The following is a 25,640-nucleotide window of genomic DNA, read 5'->3' as shown; positions in this document are numbered from 1 at the left end:
GGGGGAGTGTGAGGGGGGGGTGTGAGGGGGAGGGAGGGGGAGGGAGTGTGAGGGAGGGAGGGGGAGGGAGTGTGAGGGGTGGGAGGGGTGCGAGGGGGAGGGAGGGGGAGGGAGTGTGAGAGGGGGAGTGTGAGGGGGGGGGTGTGAGGGAGTGTGAGGGGGGGGGAGTGTGAGGGGAGGGAGTGTGAGGGGGTAGGGAGTGTGAGGGGGGGGAGAGTGTGAGGGAGTGTGAGGGGGTAGGGAGTGTGAGGGGGAGGGAGTGTGAGGGGGGGGGGTGTGAGGGAGTGTGAGGGGGGGGGGAGTGTGAGGGGGGGAGAGTGTGAGGGGGGGAGAGTGTGAGGGGAGGGAGTGTGAGGGGGTAGGGAGTGTGAGGGGGAGGGAGTGTGAGGGGGGGAGAGTGTGAGGGGAGGGAGTGTGAGGGGGTAGGGAGTGTGAGGGGGAGGGAGTGTGAGGGGGAGGAAGTGTGAGGGGGGGAGAGTGTGAGGGGAGGGAGTGTGAGGGGGAGGGAGTGTGAGGGAGTGTGAGGGGGAGGGAGTGTGAGGGGGAGGAAGTGTGAGGGGGGGAGAGTGTGAGGGGGAGGGAGTGTGAGGGAGGGGGAGGGAGTGTGAGGGGGGGAGAGTGTGAGGGGGGGAGAGTGTGAGGGGGAGGGAGTGTGAGGGGGAGGGAGTGTGAGAGGGAGGGAGTGTGAGGGGGAGGGAGTGTGAGGGGGAGGGAGTGTGAGGGGGAGGGAGTGTGAGGGGGAGGGAGTGTGAGGGGGAGGGAGTGTGAGGGGGAGGGAGTGTGAGGGGGAGGGAGTGTGAGGGGGGGAGAGTGTGAGGGGAGGGAGTGTGAGGGGGAGGGAGTGTGAGGGGGAGGGAGTGTGAGGGGGAGGGAGTGTGAGGGGGAGGGAGTGTGAGGGGGAGGGAGTGTGAGGGGGAGGGAGTGTGAGGGAGGGGGAGGGGGTGTGAGGGAGGGGGGTCACGTGGGGTCATCAGCTGATCTCCGAGCGCTCTCGCGCCGCTAGGTTCGCGATCACGGCGCTGGCGCTGGCAATGGCGGTCGTGGAGGAGGAGGAGAGTCTCGAGTCGTGGCTCAGTGAGTCGTCCCGTCTCCCTGTCGCGCTCCGTGCGGGGTCGCCGCCGCCGCCTCCTCGTGTCCCGCCCGCAGCCTTCAGCCTCGGCGGCGCTCGCCTCCTTCTAGTCTGTCGAGTAGCGGCGCTCCCTGCGTGAGCAGGTTACTAGGCCGCTGCGATGCCTTTCGTGTTTCCTAGCCACGCCCGGGCCCCCACCCCCACCTCGTTCCCCTCCCCGCCCTCGCCCGCCCGCCTTGGACGCGGAGCTCTCCCCCCCCCCCGCCCCTGCGTTTCTGTAATTCATTCTCTGTTCCTGTAATTCATTCTCTGTTCCTGTAATTGCTTCACGATTTGTGGTTGTCATTCGCTGTGAGTCGTCCGTGTCATCGGTGGCGCCGTGATTCCCGGACGCAGATAATCCCAGTGGCGGGCGGGTGTTTGAATCAGTAAACAAACCTCCACCTCCTCCTCCTCCACCTCCTCCTCTTCCTCCTCCACCTCCTCCACCACCTCCTCTTCCTCCTCCTCCACCTCTTCCTCCTCCACCTCCTCCACCATCTCCTCGAGGTCGCGACTCTCTCTCTGCCTTTCCGCGATGCAGTTCAAGGGGAGATGAAGGCGGCCGAGCGTGTCTCTGGCCACGACAACCCCGTGATAGGTGCTCGCTAACCATCAGTCTGTATGGCAAAGGTCTGGTGCACGTGTGTCTTTGTGTAATGTACATTGCGTGTTTGTTTGCTTATATTTACATGCCTGTCAACACATACGGTTTACCCCGTATTTAGCCGTTTCAATGCGGGCGTTTTATTTGTGTATTTGTTTGTGTTTCTCCCTTGTGATGGGACTTTGTAAGATGAACGTTGAGATTTATAAGGTCTGAATTGGTCTGATAAAGGGGTTCAAAGCTATGAATTAATGGTGTGCACTTGCACGTTCGTGTGTATTGTCTGCACGGATGTGTGTGTTTAATGAAAAACACTTGTACAAACAGCAGACAACTTCCCGTTGTTTCCTCGTCTCCGTTGCCGATGCCTGTGTGTGTTTGTGTCTCAACAATCGCCTTACATTCGTATCGATTGCCCAAACAGCGTTCCATTGGCGCGCACGTTACAGCATTTTTGTTTTCATCATAGAGGTGGTTTTTTGGGGGGGCGGGCGGGGTTTGATCGCGAAAATATAAATGTGTGTCGTTAAACCCACCAACCACCCGACGCGGCCAATAATTAGTAAGGGGTTGTCACGTAAACAGAACGTGACAATTCGTTACGAGTACAGCAAACCCGGGTTGTGTGTTGGAGAGTAAACCCACAGCATTTACAAATTGGCTACCGTGACATTTCGCTGGCGAATACGACAACCAGCATCATCAGGCGACAGCCAGATTTGTGGAGAAATTCTGTTTCGTTCATGAATAGAGGGACAAATATTTACACGATCTAACCGAAAACACCTCTTATGGATAATATTGGTCGCGAAAGCCTCTGACGTGTAAATATATTTTTGACATCACTGCATCTTCGCCACATTAAATCCGCTTCCAGAGGGGAATATTTATTCTTGTTTTTTAACCTGCCAACGCTGTATGGTTTTAATTGCGGCGAAGTCGTCGTGCCTGTCAATGCAAGTAATTCCAGAAGTAACAACGGAGGTGCGCGTTGCTATGTGGCATCGTCAGCGGTGTTTTATAGTCTTAGCCCTGGGTGAGCAAAAATAATACAAACGGCTCAAAGAGTTTACACTGCATTGCATTTGCAGTGCAAAATTCCCGCACCCGTGTGTTCACAATGCCGCATCATTGTCCGGTGTTAAAAATCTCGGTCCGAGGTGAACTCCGGGGAATCGTTATCCGTCCACAATGCCATCGATCAGTAGCCCTGTAGAATGACACCAAAATCTTGTCCGAAGGCAACCCTGGCAGCCGCCCAAGAAATGTGGAATTTGCGCAACACTGCCCAGGCCACTGAAGGAAAAACGAAACACCGGCCCATGCTCATTGTTTGAGCCGCAAAGTTTTTCTTATTATGTATTTGTTAGTGATCTCTATACTGCTCGTGTGAGTTTTGCAGAATACTGCTCACTATGGCAGTTCTTTCTTTTAAAAAAAAAGCCTTTGTTTGCACAAATGTATCCGTGTGCTTCCTGAAATTTGCGGCTTTGTGGCTGGGCAGCACTGGCCGTGTTTTTCGTGTAGGCTAATGACGTTGCATACTAATTGTGAATGTTTCACTTCCACTCTTAAATGTAATCTTCCAGGTCCGATGCAATCAGTGCGGTTTTGTGGAACATCAACAGCGGTTGTTTTGTGATATGGACTGGCTCCCGTCCGTGAGAATGTAGAACTCGTGTCTGGAAACAGAAGGGACATCCCCATCGAACGCTCCATTGAACAGGAAATAACTTAGACGTTTTCACTTAAGTTTTAAACGACCATCGCTTCCTTGTCGAAGTTGTCCACGTCATTTAGACCTTCCTCACTGTGCAAAACCTTGCTGCGTTACCTTTCATTTCTGCCTCTCTTAGTTGTAATTGTAATACATTGCATTGTGATTGCTGTGACGTGCTCAGACAAAGCAACCAGCCCCATGAACCGGCAGGAGGACTGGGAATACATCATGGGCTTCTGCGACCAGATCAACAAGGAACTGGAAGGGTCAGTCTTCTTTGTGGTCGGAGGGAGAATGAGGGTTAACATCAAGTGACGTAACCAACATCCGCAGTGCAGTATCTCTCAGATGCACACGACCCACGGGGTTACCGCACGACCGCTGAGCCAAGCGATACGTTGCGCTGTCCAGGGTTGTCGCAATCGCAGATGGCTCAGCCATGTGTCCAGGTTCGTTTACCTTCGGTATGCTGAGTGTGTGTCTTGAGATGAAGAGCAGAGTTGGGCCAAATGTTGGTTCTGCAGGCCACCCAGTCTCCCTTTTTACGTCCACCAATCCACCCTCTTGTGTCTACCAATCAGCAGATCCGTGTTATCCTCTTTGCCCATGTTTCAAGGAGGCAAGACGATAAGATGTGGATATGGAGATGGTAAAGTGCTGTAACAAGGAATGATATGTTTAGATTTAGGCCTCTTAAGTCTTGCAGTTGCTTAGCCTTGACATCATGTGAGCCATTTTCAACCCACTGCTGGATGATGACTTTCCCAAGTCACCATCTCACACTGTCCTGCGATGTAGCAATCCGTCTAGCACCTGCACATGAGCTAATTTCATTGCTCCATCTCCGTAATGGACATTTTTAATGGCACATTACCCCATTTCGCAGCCACTCCGACGTTAGTCTTTATCACCGGCCATCGTTTTTTTGAGTGACGTGTCCTGCCCAGGCACACATAGAGCTATGTCCATTGCTCTCAACTCTATTCCCCAGGAGATACGTAGTTAGAATATAAACCAAGGCTTCACGGGCACAGAGGTCGGCAAGCAGACTTAAAAGTATGATGCTGTTGGGCATGGGTCCTGTGCGCTGTGAGCTGGGGTCTGGAGTCTCGCCGTAACGACGACCCCGTCTCTTGACTCCGTTCTCCTGCAGGCCCCAGATCGCAACGCGGCTGCTCAGCCACAAGGCGCAGTCACCACAGGAGTGGGAGGCCCTGCAGGCGCTGACGGTGAGCGCGAGGGTTGGCACCCCGTCGGCCCTCGGGGCAGATACTCCGGCACTGTGCCCCAGCGCCGTCGAAAACTCGCAGTGATGGGCGTTCCTGGTCACTCATGAGACTGCCGACGTCTTGAGTTCTCTGTTGGTTAAAGAAAAGAAACTTGAAACTTGCACATGCCGCTTCCACTCCACTCGGAGCCAGTGGCTAGATGTCCATGACTGCACACAAACCTCATGTCGTGCAGGAGTTATGTCGGTGTGTTCAGCTTCCCTGACACACGTCGATTGCGTAGATTGATTTTAACTTTATTTATTTTGTTCTCTTTTTCAAATGTATTGAGCTTGTGCTTCTGGTGTTGTATCACGAGACAAATACACATTGGGAAATTTCACGAAATAGTGTGTCCCTGTGTGCCAGACACTGGCTGCTCAGATGTTAACCCAGATTCTCAGCTGTGCTGGCTCGGCATACTAGTTTCTGAGACACTTGGTCAGTAGTTGTTTAATTAACATTTTGTTCACAATGTGGTCTTCGTAAGAACGTCGCAATGAATCCTATATAATGTACATATGTTGCCTGGCGGAGAACACAGACTCGCTTGAGAGCTTAAGACCGAGAGTCCTCTTATAATGTTCATCGCTGTTGAGGCTTAATTGGAAAAATGTGTTCCCAAGAGCCGTGCTTGCTGGTGCTTGAGAGGGCTATAAAATATACAGTGGACCTACACATGCATTGAGAATGCCGTGCCTTGGCCACGTGGTACTTGATGCAGTTTCACTTAGCCAGGCTGCGTGGTTTCGCCTGGCCGCGTGCTAAGATCAATGACATGGGTTGTGTACAAGTTGTAAAGACATTTTTTTTCTCACCGAAGCAGTGCCATCCTGAGAGAGGTAACATTGGCGGTAGTTATTCATTCATGGTTATTAAGTACGGTCATTTCATATATTAGTTATTGCTATAATGAAGCTTTCTGCTTGTACATAAAATTGTACGTGACAACAACCCGTGTTTAATATTACATTTTTGGTAGTGCTTAAGAAGATTTTAGTCGCCATGCTGCACAGTCTATGCCTCTCTGTTGCAGTAGAACAAGTAGCGTGCGCTTTTACTTACAAACCCACGCGGCGTTGCTCCCAGGTGCTGGAGGCCTGCATGAAGAACTGCGATCGGCGGTTCCACAGCGAAGTGGGGAAGTTCCGCTTCCTTAACGAGCTCATCAAAGTCGTCTCACCGAAGGTGCGCCGCCACGTTCAACAACATTGCGCCCGCGCACCGTCTATTACGTCTGCGACAAAGAGCTTCATAGCTCATCGGATTCCTCCGGTATAAATACAGATTCTCATTCTACGACGGCCACACAACTGCCGCCCGCGCTGGGTGATGCGTATAGGATGCGGTGGGGGGGGGGGGGTTGATCAGTTATGTTCATGTGTTACATGAAGGTTCACGTGTTACATGAATGTCGCCACCCGATTGGTACGGTTGGCTATGTACCAAAGAAAGAAGTTCAGCGTGCACACGTACGTCGAGGGTGGCGAGTGAGCCGGTGGACAGCGTTCAGGAGTAGCCTGGTCGCGGTGAATGCCTGAAACGCTGTTGGCGAATGATCGAAGCGGGCAGTGGTGTTAACTACGCGGTCTGTGGTTTGAGATTGGTGTCCGCAGTCCAAGGTGGTCGCATCTGTTTGCTTTGTAACAATTTACTCGTATTTGTCAATCCACTGACGAAGGAAGCCTTTCCTTTGCTGCGTCGGTCGTTGGCGTCGGTTGGAGCTACTTCACCATGCTGGTCACGGTTGTTTTGTGAAGTGGGAGAGAGGGGCCCAGAACCAGTTCGGATATTCCTCGCCACCGATGTTAGCCATGACCTGGAATCGGACTCAAGTGGCCGGGTTGATAGTACCGGCACGTGAACTTCTGCGCTACCGTTCATCCGTTTGGAATCGAATCGATTCCGAACGGAATTGTAAGTAAAAGGCGCGTGGCACAGTTTGGCGCCGGTTATCGTAGAGTCTGGTCGTCTCACTACAGCTCTCTGCGGTAAGTACAGTGCAATGTCGCTATGCCTCTGTAAATAAAATTAACGCTAACCGCTGGCGCGTTCTGAGATTCAGCGGTGAACGGGACACCACCCACCCTGCGACTCTCTCTGACGTCTCAGAACGATAAAGGGTTAACTATTACGCTGCATTCCAGGGTGCGAAGGGTTAACGAGTGTGCTCTCTGCGTTGTCGTGCCCCTTCTCACCTGCGCGTGGCAGTACCTGGGGAGCCGCGCGTCGGAGAAGGTAAAGAAGAGAGTTATCGAGCTGATATTCAGCTGGACCCTGGCCCTGCCGGATGAGACCAAGGTCGCAGAGGCTTACCAGATGCTGAAAAAACAAGGTTCGTGTCCGTTGCTATGAGCGGTGACATTTTGTGTTCAATTACATCGCTCGGCATCAATTATAAAACTTTTTAACGGCTCGTGCCATTTCAACGTTCACAGTGTGCACCACGGGAGAAGCGCTCTTATGCATATTTAAATGATTACGTCCCGGGCACTGATGCATTATTTAGCGTGGGCTTTTCTTTATTCTTGTGAGCTTGATGAGAAACGTGCGGGCAAATGAAGGCCCTTTTATTCTTTTGTACTCTTTACCTGATCGTAGTAGTATAATGGCGCTCTCACGAGAAAAAAACATGAATACTTGGAACACTGTCGTAGAATAACCCCAGGAAGACGACGCCACTCGCTTTAATACATTTATTTTTAATATACTAGGGGCATATCTGTTATACGTCCTGCACACAAATCAAGCCTAATTGTCTAATTCTGGAATGAGCTCAATTAAGTCATGAAACATGTAGATATCGTTTTAATATTTTTTTGGGCAGTCATTGGTGACTGGGCTGAGAGCCAATTTAATCACAGGAGGCTGATTCCCTGATTCGATTATTTTATCGGTGCTGTCTCAGTGCCGCTACCGCATTTTTGGCACCCTGAGCAACCCAGCTACGTCCCTGGCCGCCTCTTATACGGCAAGTCCTCGTTTAACGCGGTAGATGCGTTCCTGAAAAGTTGCCCGTTAAGCGAAAATCGCGCGAAGCCTAAACAATTTCCCCATAAATAATATAACGTCAAAATTTGGCGATTTACGACGTATGCACATGCCGTTAGATGGTACGACAATTAACTGTGGGGGTATGCCGCTGCGTTACTGTATCATTCCGTGTACTGTATCACTATCGCTCAGCCGCACAGCTCAAGAAAGTAGGTTATTACTATTAACTACTTTCTTGTCGATCGCTTAGAGACCACGTTATCATGGTGCACATTTGGCATTACAACGCTGCGCGTGCCACGTTGTGCGAGAAGTGTTCTCAAATGGAAGAACCGCGTTCTACGACAAACGCGTTATATGGACACGCGTTAAGCGAGGACTTGCCGTCTAATAATAATAATCGTGTCGACACACCGAGCGCTTGCCCCGAGCTCGATGGAGAGCCAGAGGCCTGAGTCAGAATAGCGGTCCCAGGTACAGATATCACAACATCACGTGTACGTCACGTGACATCCTCAACGTACGTCACGTGGGCTACCAGCACGTGGGAATGTTGTGTGTTTGTTTGTATATTGAACTTTTTTGCGCACCGTACGTAGCCAACCGTTGCTCATCGCAGGTGCGGGGGAGGACAACGGACTAAGCACAAAAAGCAGTTTAAAAAAAACATGTTTTCAGTCTAGATTTGAAATGTGTTATTTGTGTCATCCGGCGGTGCGCCGGGATGATGCCGTTGGAAGGAACTCTGCAGGGAGCCTACCGTGGGGTGAATGTTGGCCCCCGGCTTTTGCTTTTGAGCAGGAATCGTGTTGGAGGACCCGATGATCGAGGAGGACAGAACACTGGTGCCGCCGCCACGGCCCAAAGACACGCTCTTTGAGGATGAGGAAAAGGCCAAGGTAAAGTCAACCGAAGGTTTGTTTCAAAATGTATCGATGTTTATTCTCGCCATTGTCTTGCTGCCTTCGCATACAGATTTCTGGCAAACTGAGTATGCCTTTATAGCATCTAGAAATATAAATTAAATAAAGGGATTGTTTTGCGTACGTATTTTTGTTCCTTTAAATGTCTACTTATTGTGCTATCAGTATTTTATCATCAGATGAAATTCATTTCCATTCGGAAATATCAGTGAGCAGTTCATCACCCTGTGTCAGGGCATGACTCTAAAAGTTGACATCACCTTTGAAGCCACTCAACAGGCCTCTCTCAACAATATCTGCGGTGGAGAAAAAATATGTTCTTAAGCGACAAACCAGATGTAGTATTTTTTTTTGTGTGAAATCATTGGTGGCCAGACTTGACACCATCAACTGGCAACAATCCAGAAGGCACTTTAACCACTGGGTATAACTGTGGCCTGGATTTGAACCCAGAATCTCAGTAGTGTACTGCTCTGACTGTAACCCCCTAAGGTACGCAACCACCTCTAATCTGTGTCTACGTTAAGATTTTCCTGGGTTCGATTCCTGACCCAGGCACCTTTTCTGTGTTGGGGTCTGAATGTTCTTCACCTGTCCTGCATTGGGTTTCCTCCACGTTCGCTGGCTTCCTCCCGTAAACTAAAACCACGCACGATGTCACCAGTATTGGATAAACGTCCCCATTGCTGAAAGATTACCTGAAAATTACCAAACTTAGGATTACACAGGGCAACTTTCACCCCCTTTTGGGGAAACTTGAGAGGACCCTTCTGAAAAGGAGTCTTGAGACTGTAGCATAGTGAGGCATATTCATAATACTAGTAGTAGTAGTAAAAAAGGTCGGCATTGATGTGAAGCATGCAGGTATTTCACGAGGCAGAACGGTCAAAATGATTTCTTTATTAAATTGCTCGGCCACCCGTGAAATTGACTACAGCTGCTACGCGCGGCGCACGGAAGAGCAAGGGCACGATCGTTTGGTACAACTGAAACTTGAACCCCTCCACACCGCAGCAAAGACTTCACCAAAACACCCCCGCAACAGAATGGCCCGTGCCACATTCTCACACATCTCCATTGGTTTAGCGGTGGAGCAGTAGCGGGTCTGCTACGGAGTGTCCTATTTTCGCGGCGGGGTTGAACTCTTCCATTGACACCGCACGTCGATTCTTGCCTTTTCTTTCTCTCTCCAGCTGCTGGACCGACTGCTGAAGAGTAAAAATCCCGAAGACCTGCAGGCTGCCAACAGGCTTATTAAGACCATGGTGAAGGAGGTGAGCTCACACATCGGGAGAGCGTCTTGTCAGTTCGTCCATCACCATCTGTGGAAGTTAAAAACAAATCAAATCGCAACTATTTGTTTACTTTACCAAAGAAAAATCCGAATACCGCCACAGTGGTGTGACGGTCAGCACGCTGGGCTTCCGATCCAGGGGTTGCCGCTTCTGTTATCCCCACATGGCGGTTGACACAGCGGTGGTGCAATTTTATTAAATCCTCCCCCCGCCACCCGCCTCTGTCCCCAGGCAGTGGTACGGCAGGTCGCGTGCGGTGGGGTAAAGCGTGGAAACTCCACCTCTTCCAGTCCGCCTGACCAGTGTGAAGGCGCAGGCTGAACGCCCGCTAGAGAGGGGGCTCTGTAGAGGTCTCGCGAGCAGAAAATTGCCAGGCTGCAACGTTACCTGAGCAAAGAAAATCGCTCCGCATGCATGTCGAACGTCTTTCGCGCACCGTACGTAGCGATGCCCGTCAAGGCCGTGTGGAGGGGGCATTTCGCGGGCGGTTGTTTAGCGGAGCGTAAACAACGGGGGGCCCCTCTGCACACAGGACCAGGCGCGCATGGAGCGTGTCGGCAAGAGGATCAAGGCGGTGGAGGAGGTGGACGGCAACGTGAAGCTGCTGAGCGAGATGCTGGCTCATTACCGGCGGGAGGACGCCTCGGACGACGATCGCGACATCATGAAGGTGAGCCGGCGACGCCGCGGGTTGCCGCCGGCGCTCCCCCCGTAACTCACGCTGCGCTTTGATCTGTGTGCCCCACGGAAGGAATCCGATGAGCGGTAAAGCTCTCTTTCACAGACGTCCAGTCGTTTGCAGATGTCCACTTCTCTCCTGCGCTTGTGATGTTTGTGTTGTCAGTAGAGATGTGACCGTTCGTCGATTCAAACACCTATTCCTACGCGCCTGATGGGCGTGCGTTGAATCGCGTGCGTAAAAACCTAAGAGTAATTAGCGGGTATTGTTTTAATTCATTATTTCCCATGATATACTCGTTTATACCACTGTGCGGTGGAGCAGTGGTGCAGCATAGCGGTCTGAGTTTGAATCCTGGCCATGGCTAACGTCCGTGGCGAGTGGTATCAGTCCCGGACTGTCTCCTTCACCAACCCACCGCACTGACCAATGCGCCGCAGTACGGTCAACAAAAACCTCCTTCATCCAGCAGTGGATTGAAGATGGGCTTTCATACCATTGTGGATTTTGTCGTTTCATGCCACTGTAGCATCTTGCACTGCTTATAGGTGAAGTTTAATCTCTTTCGTGGCTCTAACAGCATGTATGCACGACGACTAATTTTAATAAAGTGCTTCAAGGACAACTCTAATGGCTTTCACCACAAAGGAAGACTTTCATTTGATTTTAAATGAAGATGGTGAAAATAATAGTTCGTAATTTTCAACCCATCGTCAATACATGTAATCGATATTGCGGGTTGTTTGACCGTACTTCACCGTGCTGGTCAGAGTGGCTTAGTGAAGAAATGAGGGCCAGGACCGATTCGGATGTGACCCTCCATCGTGGCTGGGAATTTAACTGGGTTGGCTATGGTTAATAGTAGTGCACTAGGCTATCCACTACGCTCCTGCTCCACCCCCCCCATCCCCCCATATTTGTGAAGGCGGTAATTTTTTTTTTATCCCGTTGAGTTCTCCGCGATTACTCCTTTCATGTTTCTTTTCAGTTCTTTTACGAATTAACGGCATCGTCTTGGGCGTGAGAGAGGGCGTTACGTTTCGGCATTCTCATCTCGAACCGCGTCAACAAATCCAAACGGCAGCGCCACGCGTGTCGCGTTTGCTTCACAGGAGCTGCACGAGCGCTGCGAGAAGCTGCGGCCGACTCTGTTCAAGCTCGCCAGCGAGACGGCCGACAACGACGACGGCCTCGGTGCGGCGCTCCCCCCGTCCGAAAAGCGCGCGCGTTCACGCACGCACGGACGCACTACGCGCACACACAGTCATGCACACAAGCACTCGCGCACTCACACACTCGCACAATCACGCACGCACTACGCACACACACAGTCATGCACACAAGCACTCACGCACGATCACGCACGCACTCAATTGCGCAGCAGTCTGACGCGCCTTTCCATCACGGGCATGTCCGTGTCGCTTTCGTGTTTGCGTCATCTGTTGTGCATTACTTGAGTACGTGTGTATGTCTTCTTGGTTCTTTCGGTAAAGTCACGTGGATAGGTAAAAAAAAACTACGACGTTTCGATCACAACACAAGCGATCGTCATCAGGTCCACCTGATGATCACCTGATGACCATCGCTTGTGTTGTGATTGAAACGTCATAGTTTTTTGTTTATATTTTTGAACCTATTTACGTGACTTTACCGGAAGAACCAAGAATATGAATTCCTGCAGTCACGAAAGCTTTAAGTCGAGATTTACATGTGTATGTGTGTCACTTTGCATGCGTGTGTATGTATGTCCGCGTGTCATGGGAGCGGTAGTGTAGCAGTTAGTGCGCTGCGCTATGAACCTGGCGACTACGGCCAACACCAGTGATGATTATCTGAACCGGTCCTGGGCCTCCCCTAGGTCGACTCAGCCTTAAATGAGTACCTGGTGCGGTGTGTAAACATCGCCCCAGGGGAGACGAAGGCAGCCGGGTGTGGTGTGGGCCACCCACCCCCTCGTGTGCCACGGTGCCAGCCTTCATACGTTATCGCTAACAGCACTTGCCCCCAACAGTCTTTTAAGGCTATAGGGGGGGGGTTCTTTGTGTGTCTGTCATGCTTGTGGTTTGTGTGTGGTGTGGGCCTGATTACTGTGCGTGTCTGTGTCACGTTTGTACCGGCACTGCACATGTTGGGTAACGTTAAGGGCATTCATGACTTAATTCGCACGAGGAGGTCATTGCTTGCACTGAATCGGATATATGATGAACAATGATCTCTGGCTACTTAGTCACTCGGGTCTTCACTGCAGAAGAGATTCCCTACGCGCTCTTAAATCAATGGCAGAGAAGGCACAGTGCCCCCCCGGAGTGACCGCCGCTGTCGCCGCCTGCTTCTCTCCCCTCGTTTAGCCGAGATCCTGCGAGCCAACGACGACCTGACGAGGGTCATGAACTCCTACAGGAAGATTGTGGAGAACCGGGAGGTGAACGGAGATGCGGGGAAGATGGAAACGGGCACGGCGCTCGGTAGGCCACCCCAGCAGTTATTTTCCTCCTCTGCCGGTGGCTCGTGGTCGGTGTGAAGCTGCTGAGTGAGCTGCTGGCTGAGTGACTCCTCTGTTGTCTGTTGATTGGGATTTGTTTGCTGGAACGATCTGGGGTGGTGCTGCGGCTGCTACGTACGTTTTATCGGCCGCGCCGTATAAAAAAAACAAACTCGTCCGGTGTGTCTCCACCGCTGCGTGTTGTTCGGCCACGGCGTCCCAACGTCTCGCTCCACGTTCTGGGAGCTTCTTCAGGGTCTGAGCTTCCAGCACGCGGAGAGAAAAGTCGGACGTCGTTCCGAACTGCACGCGGCACAACGCGAAAAACACATCGGAGAGTCAAAATTTGGTCCGTGTCTCAACAGCTTCATGTTACTAATTGGTAATTTTCTGCTTAATGGCAGTTTATTTTCTTGTCCGTTGAAAGTTACAAATGAGTTTTGTTGTTACAAAATGTGAGTGCGGTGCTGTGTGCGCTCCACTCTGAACCTGACCGGCCGAGGTCCATTCCCAGCTACGGCCAACGTCAGTGCCGAGTGATATCCAAACCGCTTGTGGGTCTCTCTATCCCCGTGCTTCACCAACCCGCATTGACCCACCTGGTGAAGTATGGTCAAGCAGCTGCCATGGCCCTACACGGTGTGGAGATGCTTTCAATCGGCAGTAGATTGACAGGGCTGCATTCCTTTTTATTTACAGGTGTGTTTTGTTGTAACTGATTGCGTGGTTTGTATTTTATTTTATAATTCATTCTTTCCGATTAGTTTCAGCGAATTCTTTTATGTTCCACGATGACTATGCAGCAGGTGGATGACACATTTCACAACCCGCTTAAAATTATTGCTTTTCATGCACGTTCGATGATCAGTCATCGGTTTCGCTGTGTGGTCCGTGATCTCCAACGTCGAGCTGCTGCATGCATACTCTGTGCATGTGAAATCAGCTGCTCTGACCAACGGAGTAAAATTCCGCTCAACAATCCTCACGTAGCAGCTTTCAATCTCTCCCCGTGCGCTAAAACCCCAATTCTGTCAACAAATCGATTGTCCCACCAAATGACAAAGTTTAAAACAGGCCGGTAATTGATACAATTCACACTCTGCCACGTGTCACCGAGTCACCCCTAATAATCAAATATTAACATCTGATGATTCCCCACTGCCCCTCCTCCCTTATTCCTACCCTCCCACCCACCTACCCTCCCACCCACCTACCCTCCCACCCACCTACCCTCCCACCCACCTACCCTCCCACCCACCTACCCTCCCACCCACCTCCCCTCCAACCCACCTACCCACCCACCTACCCTCCCACCCACCTACCCTCCTACCCACCTACCCTCCCACCCACCTACCCTCCCACCCACCTACCCTTCCACCTACCCTTCCACCTACCCTCCCTCCACCCATCTTCCACCAACCCATCCACCCACCTACCCTCCCTCCACCCACCCACCTACTTTCCCACCAACCAACCCACCCACTCACCTACCCTCTCACCTACCTCTCGCCCATATAACCGCCCTCCCACCCACCCTCCATCCTATCCACCCCCCTCTTTTTCTCCATTCCACCACCCCTCCCTCCCACGCTCCTTTCCGACAAACTCGCTCCGATCACTCCCAAACCGCACCTCCCCCACCACCCCCCCCCGCTCGCCAACGCTCGTCTCCACCGGCGCGCAAGACGGAGGCGCCGGGGGGGGGGACGTGTCGGCGCTCATCGAGCTCGCCGGGCTGGACGTGGCGCCCTCGCTGCCGGCGCCACGACCCAAAGCGGCGGCGGCGGCGGCGACGCGGCCGCCACCGCCGCCCATCTTCCCCGTGGTGCCGCCCCCTCCCGCGAGGCACGCCGGGAGCCTGGCGGGCAGCGCCGCCCTGGAGCGTGCGGCGAGCCTGCTGGACGACGAGCTCGTGTCCCTCGGTGCGTGGCCCCCCCCCGTCGTCGCGCGCGGCGGAGCCGAGTGCGGCGGCGTGTCCTCGGAATCACGCGGCCGGACGTGACGTGTCCTGTGTGTAACGGGGGGATGTCTACTTTGAAAAACTAATTTCTTTGCAACAGCTTTTTGTGTTTAGTTTGTTGTCCTTCCCCCGCACCTACGATTAAGTTCTACATAAATGCGTGTGTTTGGAGACCGCAATTTTTTTTTAAATGGTTGCATGCTGCCACTCCCAAAGCTGAAGAGTTGAATGGTGTGCAAGGCTTTGCCGACTCGTTGTTAGCTGCGTCTCCTCCACACTGCGCAGAAACGTCACGCGCTGGGCAGTCACAGGTTCGGTCTCAATGCAGCAATACCACTCCACTGTTGCCACAAAGTGGTAGTAATTGTTTTGACCCTGGAGGTATGATGGGCTCTGTTGATTCCCAACTTAGGAACTGAAGTTGCAAATTTCATATTTTAGTTGTCATATGCTCTAACCACTGTGCCACCAGACCAGATTCCGACAGGAAATATATATTTTTAATTAAATATGTATTCACTGCCATCGCTACTGGTTACAGATCCTATTCATGTTCCTCCTGTGTTTGTTGTGAGCATTGATTGAGCTCCGAGTGGCTCTAAATGTAAATTATACTTCTGCAAGTGTGAATTTTCTCCTTTTAAAGAATACATGGCAACGAGCGCGTGTCGGGTACAAAATGGTGTCCGTACGAGTTGGCGCTTGCGATGTTGACGGGGAGTCTTTCTGTTTTGAACACAGCCATCGACGAGCCCGTCCCCAACCCGGCGGTGGATCCTGCCGTGGTCAACTGGGACTCGATCATGGTGAGCGTGGTCAGGAGGAGGAGGAGGCGACGTGTGGCCCACAATTGGGCGATTCATTAACTCGTTTTTTTATTTGACCAAGTAAGGCACACTGATATATGTAGCTCTTTTTGCAGAAGCGACCTGGCCACAAATGATATCCCAATGAAGTAGCTTATCACGACGTGGAAGTCTAGAGCAGCCTAATACTCTTAAACGTGTGATGTTGATTTAAATGTGGAGGGAAAAACCGAAGGAGGACTTCAGATATACAGGGATCAGGATCAGAATTTAACCCACGACCCCCTGTATACCAGGCGAGGAGGTCGTGGGTCACTGCATCGCGCGCTTCAGATGCGCTTCTGCTCCCGTCTGGAACGCTCTTTTGATATTAGGAAGCCACTGGAGCTATGCACTGTGAAATCTAGATTGAAAACTAATTTCTTTATAACTGAGCACGGTTGGCTACGTACGGTGCGAAAGAAGTTCAACGTACATGAATCAGAAGAAAAACTAACATAAAATAACCTGATCGGTATGGAGGCTCCCACAAGGCCATGCGGAAGGGCGTGTGGCACAGTTTGGCGCCGGCTAGCGTAGAGTCGGTTCTCTGCGGGAGTACAGTGCAATGTCGCTATGCCTCTGTGAATAAAGTAAACGCTGAACCGCTTACGCGCTCCCGAGATTCGGCGGTGAACGGGACACCACCCGACCTTTCCCGTTCCATCTCGCCACGCCACCCTCCCGGTTTGACAGCAGGACCGGTCGGCCGACGTCGCGTTCCCCCCGCTGGGGGCCGGCTCCTCGTCACGGAACGCGTCGCTGGTGTCCACGCCGTCCCACGGCGGCGCCCCCAGGACCGACGCGTCGTGCCCCAGCGGCCTGGAGGAGCTCGATCTGCTGGGCAAGACCCTGCTGCAGCAGTCGCTGCCGCCGCAGGGCCTGCAGGTCAAATGGTAACGTCTCCCGTCGACCGACCCGCTGTTTCATTTGCCAAGTCAGGTGGAGCTGTGCAGTAGGCGGCGCGCAGGGGGTAATTTAGTCTTCTGTGAAAACCTGAGAGCCTACGCTTGTTATTACGTACCCAGGCAGTTATTTACCAACTTTAAATTTCGCTTTTGATAATGTTCACCGTGTCATCCTCTAAAGCACAAATTTCTGCAGTTAACTTGAAAATCGACTCAATCCTCATGCTTTCAATTCAACGTTTTTTAAAATTTCTTTGACACAAGAGCTTTTGCGGATCATCAATTGTGGGTTTTTATTTTTTCCGGGACACCCCTCCGTTCACGCCGCCGCTTCCCCCCCCCCCCCCCCAGGGCGGCACCGCAGGCCAAGCTGACGCTCCACGAGATGCAGAGCAGCAAACTGCCGCCTCCTCTCTCGGCGGCGTTCCCCGCGGTGCCGCCACCGCAGCCCCCGGCCGGCCCGGCCCAGGGAGCGGCGGCCGCTCTGGGCATCGCCCGGCAGCCGTCGCTGGAGCTGGAAGCCGGACAGAGTCCACTCCGTGGCGGGGCCTCCTCCTCCTCCCAGCCGGACGCGTCACTGGCCAGCGTGGTGGTGCCTCTGGAGTCGATTAAGCCCAGTGAGAGTCCCGTGCGTGGCCTGTGGTGTGTGTGTGTGTGTAACCGTGAGAGGAGCGGTAGTGTAGCGGTTCGCGTGCTGCCCCCGTCGCTTATCTCGGGTTGGAGACACGTTGACCTCTGACCTGTTTTATTCAGCGAATGTCTTTATGCGAGACTTTTTTACGCACAGCACCAGATACACAAGGGAATCAATTAAACAAATGGATATGTATGTCGATGTTAACAACCAAGCGCCGCCCACGTAGTAGTACTACGGCCCCATCCATGTTCGGAAGCGGCCCTGCCCCTGGTCACACCGGAAGTGCTTCGACTGAACCCGCCGGTGCCTCGGAAGGTCGACGCCAGGCATGTGGACTCAATGCGAGGGTGGGGGGAGCAACGCTCTGATGGCCCTGTGTCCCCCCTTGCAGGCAGCACCCCTCCTGTCACCGCGTACGACAAGAACGGGCTGCGCGTGCTGCTACACTTCGCCAAGGAGAGCCCCCCAGGCCGCGCCGACGTGCTCGTGGTTGTGGTGTCCATGTTCAGCACGGCGCCGCTCTGCATCGGGAACATCATGCTGCAGGCCGCCGTGCCCAAGGTGCGGTCTCCCGGCGGCGTTGGAACGGGCGTTGGAACGGCGTTAGAATAGGTATTAGAACAGGCGTTAGAATGGGTATTAGAACAGGCGTTAGAATGGGTATTAGAACGGCGTTAGAATAGGTATTAGAACGGCGTTAGAATAGGTATTAGAACGGCGTTAGAATGGGTATTAGAATGGCGTTAGAATAGGTATTAGAACGGCGTTAGAATAGGTATTAGAACGGCGTTAGAATAGGTATTAGAACGGCGTTAGAATGGGTATTAGAATGGCGTTAGAGTAGGTATTAGAACGGCGTTAGAATGGGTATTAGAATGGCGTTAGAATAGGTATTAGAACGGCGTTAGAATGGGTATTAGAACGGCGTTAGAATAGGTATTAGAACGGCGTTAGAATAGGTATTAGAACGGCGTTAGAATGGGTATTAGAATGGCGTTAGAATAGGTATTAGAACGGCGTTAGAATAGGTATTAGAACGGCGTTAGAATAGGTATTAGAACGGCGTTAGAATAGGTATTAGAACGGCGTTAGAATGGGTATTAGAATGGCGTTAGAGTAGGTATTAGAACGGCGTTAGAATGGGTATTAGAATGGCGTTAGAATAGGTATTAGAACGGCGTTAGAATGGGTATTAGAACGGGCGTTAGAATGGGTATTAGAACGGCGTTAGAATAGGTATTAGAACGGCGTTAGAATGGGTATTAGAACGGCGTTAGAATGGGTATTAGAACGGCGTTAAAATGGGTATTAGAACAGGCGTTAGAATAGTTATTAGAACGGGCGTTAGAATAGTTATTAGAACGGCGTTAGAATAGGTATTAGAACGGCGTTAGAATGGGTATTAGAATGGCGTTAGAATAGGTATTAGAACGGCGTTAGAATAGGTATTAGAACGGCGTTAGAATAGGTATTAGAACGGCGTTAGAATGGGTATTAGAATGGCGTTAGAGTAGGTATTAGAACGGCGTTAGAATGGGTATTAGAATGGCGTTAGAATAGGTATTAGAACGGCGTTAGAATAGGTATTAGAACGGCGTTAGAATAGGTATTAGAACGGCGTTAGAATGGGTATTAGAATGGCGTTAGAGTAGGTATTAGAACGGCGTTAGAATGGGTATTAGAATGGCGTTAGAATAGGTATTAGAACGGCGTTAGAATGGGTATTAGAACGGCGTTAGAATAGGTATTAGAACGGCGTTAGAATAGGTATTAGAACGGCGTTAGAATGGGTATTAGAATGGCGTTAGAATAGGTATTAGAACGGCGTTAGAATAGGTATTAGAACGGCGTTAGAATAGGTATTAGAACGGCGTTAGAATGGGTATTAGAATGGCGTTAGAGTAGGTATTAGAACGGCGTTAGAATGGGTATTAGAATGGCGTTAGAATAGGTATTAGAATGGCGTTAGAATGGGTATTAGAACGGGCGTTAGAATGGGTATTAGAACGGCGTTAGAATAGGTATTAGAACGGCGTTAGAATGGGTATTAGAACGGCGTTAGAATGGGTATTAGAACGGCGTTAAAATGGGTATTAGAACAGGCGTTAGAATAGTTATTAGAACGGGCGTTAGAATAGTTATTAGAACGGCGTTAGAATAGGTATTAGAACGGCGTTAGAATGGGTATTAGAATGGCGTTAGAATAGGTATTAGAACGGCGTTAGAATAGGTATTAGAACGGCGTTAGAATGGGTATTAGAATGGCGTTAGAGTAGGTATTAGAACGGCGTTAGAATGGGTATTAGAATGGCGTTAGAATAGGTATTAGAACGGCGTTAGAATGGGTATTAGAACGGGCGTTAGAATGGGTATTAGAACGGCGTTAGAATAGGTATTAGAACGGCGTTAGAATGGGTATTAGAACGGCGTTAGAATGGGTATTAGAACGGCGTTAAAATGGGTATTAGAACAGGCGTTAGAATAGTTATTAGAACGGGCGTTAGAATAGTTATTAGAACGGCGTTAGAATAGTTATTAGAACGGGCGTTAGAATAGTTATTAGAACGGCGTTAGAATAGGTATTAGAACAGCGTTAGAATGAGTATTAGAACGGCGTTAGAATAGGTATTAGAACAGCGTTAGAATGAGTATTAGAACGGCGTTGGGCGTCTAGGCGTGGTTCTGCAGGTGTCGCTACAGTCCCAGCACTGTTCCCTTCCCAGACGATGAAGGTGAAGCTGCAGCCGCCCTCGGGCACGGAGCTGCCGCCCTTTAACCCCGTGCTGCCCCCGAGTGCCATCACGCAGGTCATGCTGCTCGCCAACGCTCACAAGGTTCGGTCACACGGCCACAGTGGGGGGGGGGGGGGGAGGGTGTGGGTCCGTACCGGGCGTCACTGCTGTGGTCACACTGCAGCATTACACTGAGCCACCAAAGCGGGTAATTTTTCAGTATTGCAATGTTTGCCCACTGCCGCTTACATTATTTATTGTTTTTAATTGTGGGAGGAAACCCGGAGGCAACCCATACAGAAAGAGAGGGGAGAACATACAAACACGAAAAGGCATCCTAGTCGGGAATCAAACCCGTGCACTTCATGCTGTGAGGCAAGCAAGGCTGTCACCCAGCCACCTAACACGTGTGAGGGTAACGGGCAGAACTGCACAGAATTCAGTAATCCGCTGCTGTAATGCCATATTTCAGCCACCTCTCATCACAAGTCTGCAACGCTTGATATTTCCAGGCATTCTCCGAGTGTGCGGTGAGCAGTCCTTGTGTGATGCGAGTGGGCTGCGTGTGCGGTGAGCGTGCCGGGTGAGCGGGCCAGGTGTGCGGTGAGCGGGCCGGGTCAGCGGGCTGGGTGTGCGGTGAGCGGGCTGGGTGTGCGGTGAGCGGGCTGGGTGTGCGGTGAGCGTGCCGGGTGAGCGGGCCGGGTGTGCGGTGAGCGGGCCGGGTGTGCGGTGAGCGGACCGGGTGTGCGGTTAGCAGACCGGGTGTGTGGCTGTTGCAGGACAAGGTGCGTTTGCGGTACAAGCTGACGTACACCCTGGGCCAGCAGCCGCACTCCGAAGTCGGGGAGGTGGAGGAGTTCCCGCCAGTCGACAAGTGGGGCTACCTCTGACCCCGGAGCCTTTTCCCTCCTCGCCGGCTCTCCGCGGTGACCTCTGCGTGTCTGGGAGATGCCAGCGGCGCCACCGAGCAGCGCTCGCGGTGCCACCACAGAGATTGGGATTTTAATGAAAGCAGCGGCCGGCGAGAAAGGAACGAATTCATTCAAGCGTGGAGCGCTGTGTGCACAGGAGCCGGGTCAAGGCGTAGCGTCGTGTGCGTATTTCCATGTCACCTTTAAATTACCATCCGTTTTTGTCCGTTAGATGAGCATTAGGCGTGGTCACGCACCAGCACAGGTTGTCGATTGTCGTGTAAACTTGTGATGTTCGAGCGTACAGGATGCCACACGTGACGTGCTCACAATCGCCGACGATACGCACCACCCCCTCCCCGTGAGCTTACAGCTCTTGCCAGTGGTCCAAGGTTGTAAAGAAATTAGGCTTCTAAGGCAGCCGCTGGCTTGCATTTGGTGCAGTAGGGCACCCCGCAGAATGCGTTTAACCATTTAAAAGTGGCTGTGTGTGGGATAATAAAAAAATAAACTCATGGCACTGAGACGAGAGATCGATGAAGGTGGGAGACAGACTGCAATGAAGTTTAGCAAAGCTCATTCCCCCAGAATTAAACTGTGAAATGTCAGCTGTATGTGTTTGCAGCATCTGTGCGTTTTTTTACATGTTATTTCTATATATTGTTTTTGCTTTTGAACCACGTGCATGAAATCGCACTTGCCATTGTCCCAGCACTCTAAGCGAAACTACTTGAAGGGTATTTCAGGAATTGCTTCGCTTGCCCCGTGGCTGCTTTTGTGAGTGACATTGCTTGCCGGCTGCCAAACCCAGCCATCCGTGTCACCCCCGCCAATGCAAGTGCCTGTCAGGGCGTGCGTGTTGAGATGAAGTTGAGCGGCCCGCTTTGTTGACGTCTGCCCTCGGCTGCTTGTACGCGACAGACAGCGCCACGATTGCCAAAGGGTGATGACACTTAGCAAATCAAGTCTATGGCACTACGGCAGCGGCTGTCAAGCTTCCCAATGAGTTTTCGGATTGCGCCGCGTGTCAATCGGCGCGATGTCCCCCGACGTTTCGCTTCTGGCACGGAGAAGTGAAGTTCCTGAAGAAGCTCCGAGCACGTGGTGGGGGCGAGAAACGTCGGACGTCACGACGAACAACACGCGGTGCAACCCGAAAACACAGTCAAGTTTTACGGTGGTCGGTTTCACCCGGATGGCACGTATGTGACAAAGAGCTTCATCGGATTCCTGCAGTTTAAATAACGATTCTGATTCTAATTCTGGCACCTAGCTGTCCAGGATAAATTGGGTCATTGACATTTTCTAAACTTTGCAGAGCATCGGGATACAAGACTGCCCAGATGCAGGACTTGCCCACAGTTTGTGGTTTGGCCACAATCGCGCTTCAAGTAATTTTTGGGGTTACATTTTATTTAAAGTTTGTGTTGTGTGGTGGTGGGGGGCCGGGGTAGGAGTTGAGGAACTTGGCCAAATTGCGAAGATAACCCCGAGTCTAAGCCAGGTGTCGTGTTCTAGGAATGGAAATGCACTTGCGCGTTCTCGGCGTGCGCTGGCACTGGGGGAGGTGAGCGATTCTGTGGCGCTTCCGCGGCTCCGACCTTGGTGGGTGGATCTCCTCCGACGGAAACGTTGCGTCGGCAAAAGCGCGTAAACCGCCCCCCCCCCCCCAGCGATAAGAACTTGCGTGTAATTGAATCGTTACGTCCGTGCGGTATGTGTTTGCACATCTGAAGCAGAAATAAACAATTGAAGAATGGAATGTTAATTTAAGAAAAAATCAAAATTAATAGGTATATGCAAGCATTGTTGTTGTTGTGCCAGACATGTCCTCGGAGTTGTATTTTTATAGTGCTAACTGCTGCTCGCTGTGCACGTGAAGAATGTGAATGTTTTGGTTTAAAACAGTGCCTCATGCATTTTTACCAGTTTTTTTGCCATTTGTTGACTCGCGTTAGAAACTCGTCGAGCGTACTTTACACCGCATCACGCCATCTCAGTGCAGCTGTGTTACAGCAGCAGCAGCCTGTTACAATAATAACAAAATAACGGCATTTCCAAGAATGTGTACCCGAGTAGCCGCTTGTATGGAAAGACCGAAGCAAAGCTTTAACCAACACGTGGGTCGTTTTACAGAACTGGTCACTGGGGTTTGAGATCGAGCAGTCGTGGCCTTCAACATCACGTTGTCCATGACAAAGGTAAATGGCCCCAGCATTTTCTCGACGACCAAACTTTACAAATTGTTATTTTCTTTGAACCTATCTACGTGACTTTACCAAAAGACCCAAAGAATATACTTAACATTTTCCTGAACACCAGATACCAAACGCGCGTGTGGATTGCGTAGAGTGTGACCTCGTCCGCCGTTAAACCGGGAACTTGACAAAGCTGGACCGGGATCGATGCAGAGGTTGCAAACGGGTTTTGATTCCTTACCCGTACCTGGCCGCACCAGGGTCGCAAATGGGAACCCGTACCCGGCCGGGTATGGGTTCCCTACCCATACCCGTACCCTACCTGAAATGAGTGATAAACGGTGACTCACCAGTGACTCACGGCCTACCCGTACCCGGCCGCACCAGGGTCGCAAACGGGTACCCGTAGCCCGGTATTGGGTAGGGTACGGGTATCGGGTACCCGGTTGCTACCTCTGGATCGATGTCACCGATGGTTTGGAGGCCCGCTGACTGAAAGTGCGACGCTCGTGACCTTTGGGCCGCGTGGCCCAGAGGTCAAGAGCACGGGCGGCAACCACCGAGGGTCCGGGTTTCATTCTGGGTGTGTACGGTGAACTTTGTTCGCACCGTACGTAGCCAACCGTGCTAATGGGAGGGGTGTGTGTGTGGGGGGGGGGGTATCGGCTGTCCAGGATCACAACTGGGGTTTTCCAAGTGCGCACCGAGTTGAGATCAGCCCGGACACCAGTGACCGCAAAAACTACCCCACCCCCAACCCACCCACCACCGCATGCGGCATTTCGCGTCATTTGGCCATGCAAGAAGCATCGTGAATGAGGGAAACTGATTGTAGGAGCTTTGAGTTGCTGCGATGTCCCCTTACCAAAGGGCCGCGCTCCCGTGTGGGGTCATGTGACGCCGCGGCTCTGCGCGAGCACTCAAAACTGTTTTCGTCTCGTGGTCGTGACGCCGATTGAGGACATTTTTGTCCTCAGTCCGGGGGGAAACTGATAACGGCGTGTGCGAGTTCGACTTTAACTACCAGACCTGTCAGCTGTTGATGATGGGCCGAGGTCAAACGAAGGTGTGTTGGTACACGTGCTCGGAAAGCGTCCTGCGGAACGAGATCGGCATCGCGACTTTCGCCCAGGGTCGAGGCCTTTTGAACGTCATAAATATTCCCTGCCAGTGATTCCGTGGCTCCGTTTAAAAACAAATTCCTTGCGAGCACTTGCAATGAGCAGGCGCGGTGTCGCCATCCCTCGGCATCTCTCTCCATTCCACGGCTCGATGTCCCCTCGCGTTCCGAGACACCCTCGCGGTCGCTGCGATCAGCTGGCCGCGGCGGTGTTTGTCTAAACTAGCGACGCCGCGCCTGGAGCTATTCATTATCGAACGCGGTTATGGTGATTTGTTTAAAGTTATCGTCATTGAATGTATCGCATCCCTGTTGATACACCTGCAGCGACGACCATAGATCTTGTTTACGGCTTACCTCCCCCCCGCACATCTATACCTGCAACGCCAATCTTAATCGCTAGAACGTCCAGCCCTGATTAAGTGACCGTTGTTTTTGTTGTCTAAGCAGAATGTAATGAACGCAGAGAGAAAGACTCACGCATTCAAAACCTCGCGGTCGAGTCGGTCTGTCTTTGACGAGCACGCTGGAGGCGTTCTCATGATGCACCACTGCCCTCGATTAATACCGATCGCTTCTAAGCTCCCGGTACATCAAAGTTGCATGCGGAACAAGCCGTGATTCGTATATAAAGTTGTTGTGGCCTCGGCTACATTCGCCAATAAATTGATGGAATCACGGCCACGATTCGTGGTGGTTGGTGGTGCATCATCACGCCTCTCCACCATGCCTCATTCAGGCACACGAGAGACGGTGGCGGTGGACGGGTCAACGCTTGTTGACGGCTGTAAATAAAGCGAACGTTGAGTAAGACGCTGGGCACAGCTCGCACTGTGTGCGTTTCGGGTGTGCTGCGTGGGTATCGTGGCGGTGAAAAAGCGGTATAACATTTTCATTTTAGTATGCAGTAGAGAACACCCGCCTGGCCCTCGAGTTTGATGAGGCAACACAATCATCGGTTGTTCTGGTGGGTCTGTGGATCCACACCAAATATAGTACAGTATTCCCTCTTAACGTTTTTCATCTGTTACATGAAAACTGTGAACCGAAATCTAATTCACTTCTAAGCTGACAAATAAGTAAAAAAAAAATCGCCGAGTCTGCACTGGAGAGAGCTGTTTTCCACTGTCAAAACAAAACGTAGAATATAAACGAAGGTAGTAGTCGATATAAAATAAAAAAAATAATCAAAAATAAATTTAATCACGACGTTTCGGAAGCAACACAGGCTTCCGTCATCAGGTGGGACAACC

At 51.7% G+C, this 25,640-nt stretch overlaps 1 protein-coding gene across 6 annotated transcripts; it reads left to right on the top strand.

Moving 5' to 3' along the window:
- The first annotated feature begins 993 nt into the window (after positions 1-993).
- On the top strand, positions 994-25,202 carry GGA1 (golgi associated, gamma adaptin ear containing, ARF binding protein 1). Of its 6 annotated transcripts, none has more exons than XM_078872645.1 (18): positions 995-1,074; positions 1,653-1,709; positions 3,617-3,701; positions 4,589-4,664; positions 5,793-5,891; positions 6,915-7,038; positions 8,499-8,596; positions 9,814-9,894; positions 10,448-10,585; positions 11,707-11,788; positions 12,943-13,059; positions 14,762-14,998; positions 15,778-15,842; positions 16,578-16,777; positions 17,141-17,406; positions 17,818-17,987; positions 20,150-20,260; positions 20,938-25,202. In XM_078872645.1, the coding sequence occupies exons 1-18, from the start codon at positions 1,032-1,034 to the stop codon at positions 21,046-21,048; spliced, it is 2,160 nt and encodes a 719-aa protein (XP_078728771.1). In that variant the 5' UTR covers positions 995-1,031; the 3' UTR covers positions 21,049-25,202. The 6 variants fall into 6 exon arrangements, with proteins under 6 accessions (XP_078728774.1, XP_078728771.1, XP_078728770.1 ...); XM_078872644.1 differs by having other exon boundaries at positions 1,619-1,741; positions 16,581-16,777; XM_078872643.1 differs by having other exon boundaries at positions 1,619-1,741.
- The last annotated feature ends 438 nt before the right edge of the window (positions 25,203-25,640 follow it).

The sequence above is a fragment of the Lampetra fluviatilis genome, chromosome 35 (assembly GCF_964198595.1).
Source record: "Lampetra fluviatilis chromosome 35, kcLamFluv1.1, whole genome shotgun sequence".
Classification (NCBI taxonomy): Eukaryota; Metazoa; Chordata; class Hyperoartia; order Petromyzontiformes; family Petromyzontidae; genus Lampetra; species Lampetra fluviatilis.
This window is presented reverse-complemented; position numbering and strand designations above follow the sequence as displayed.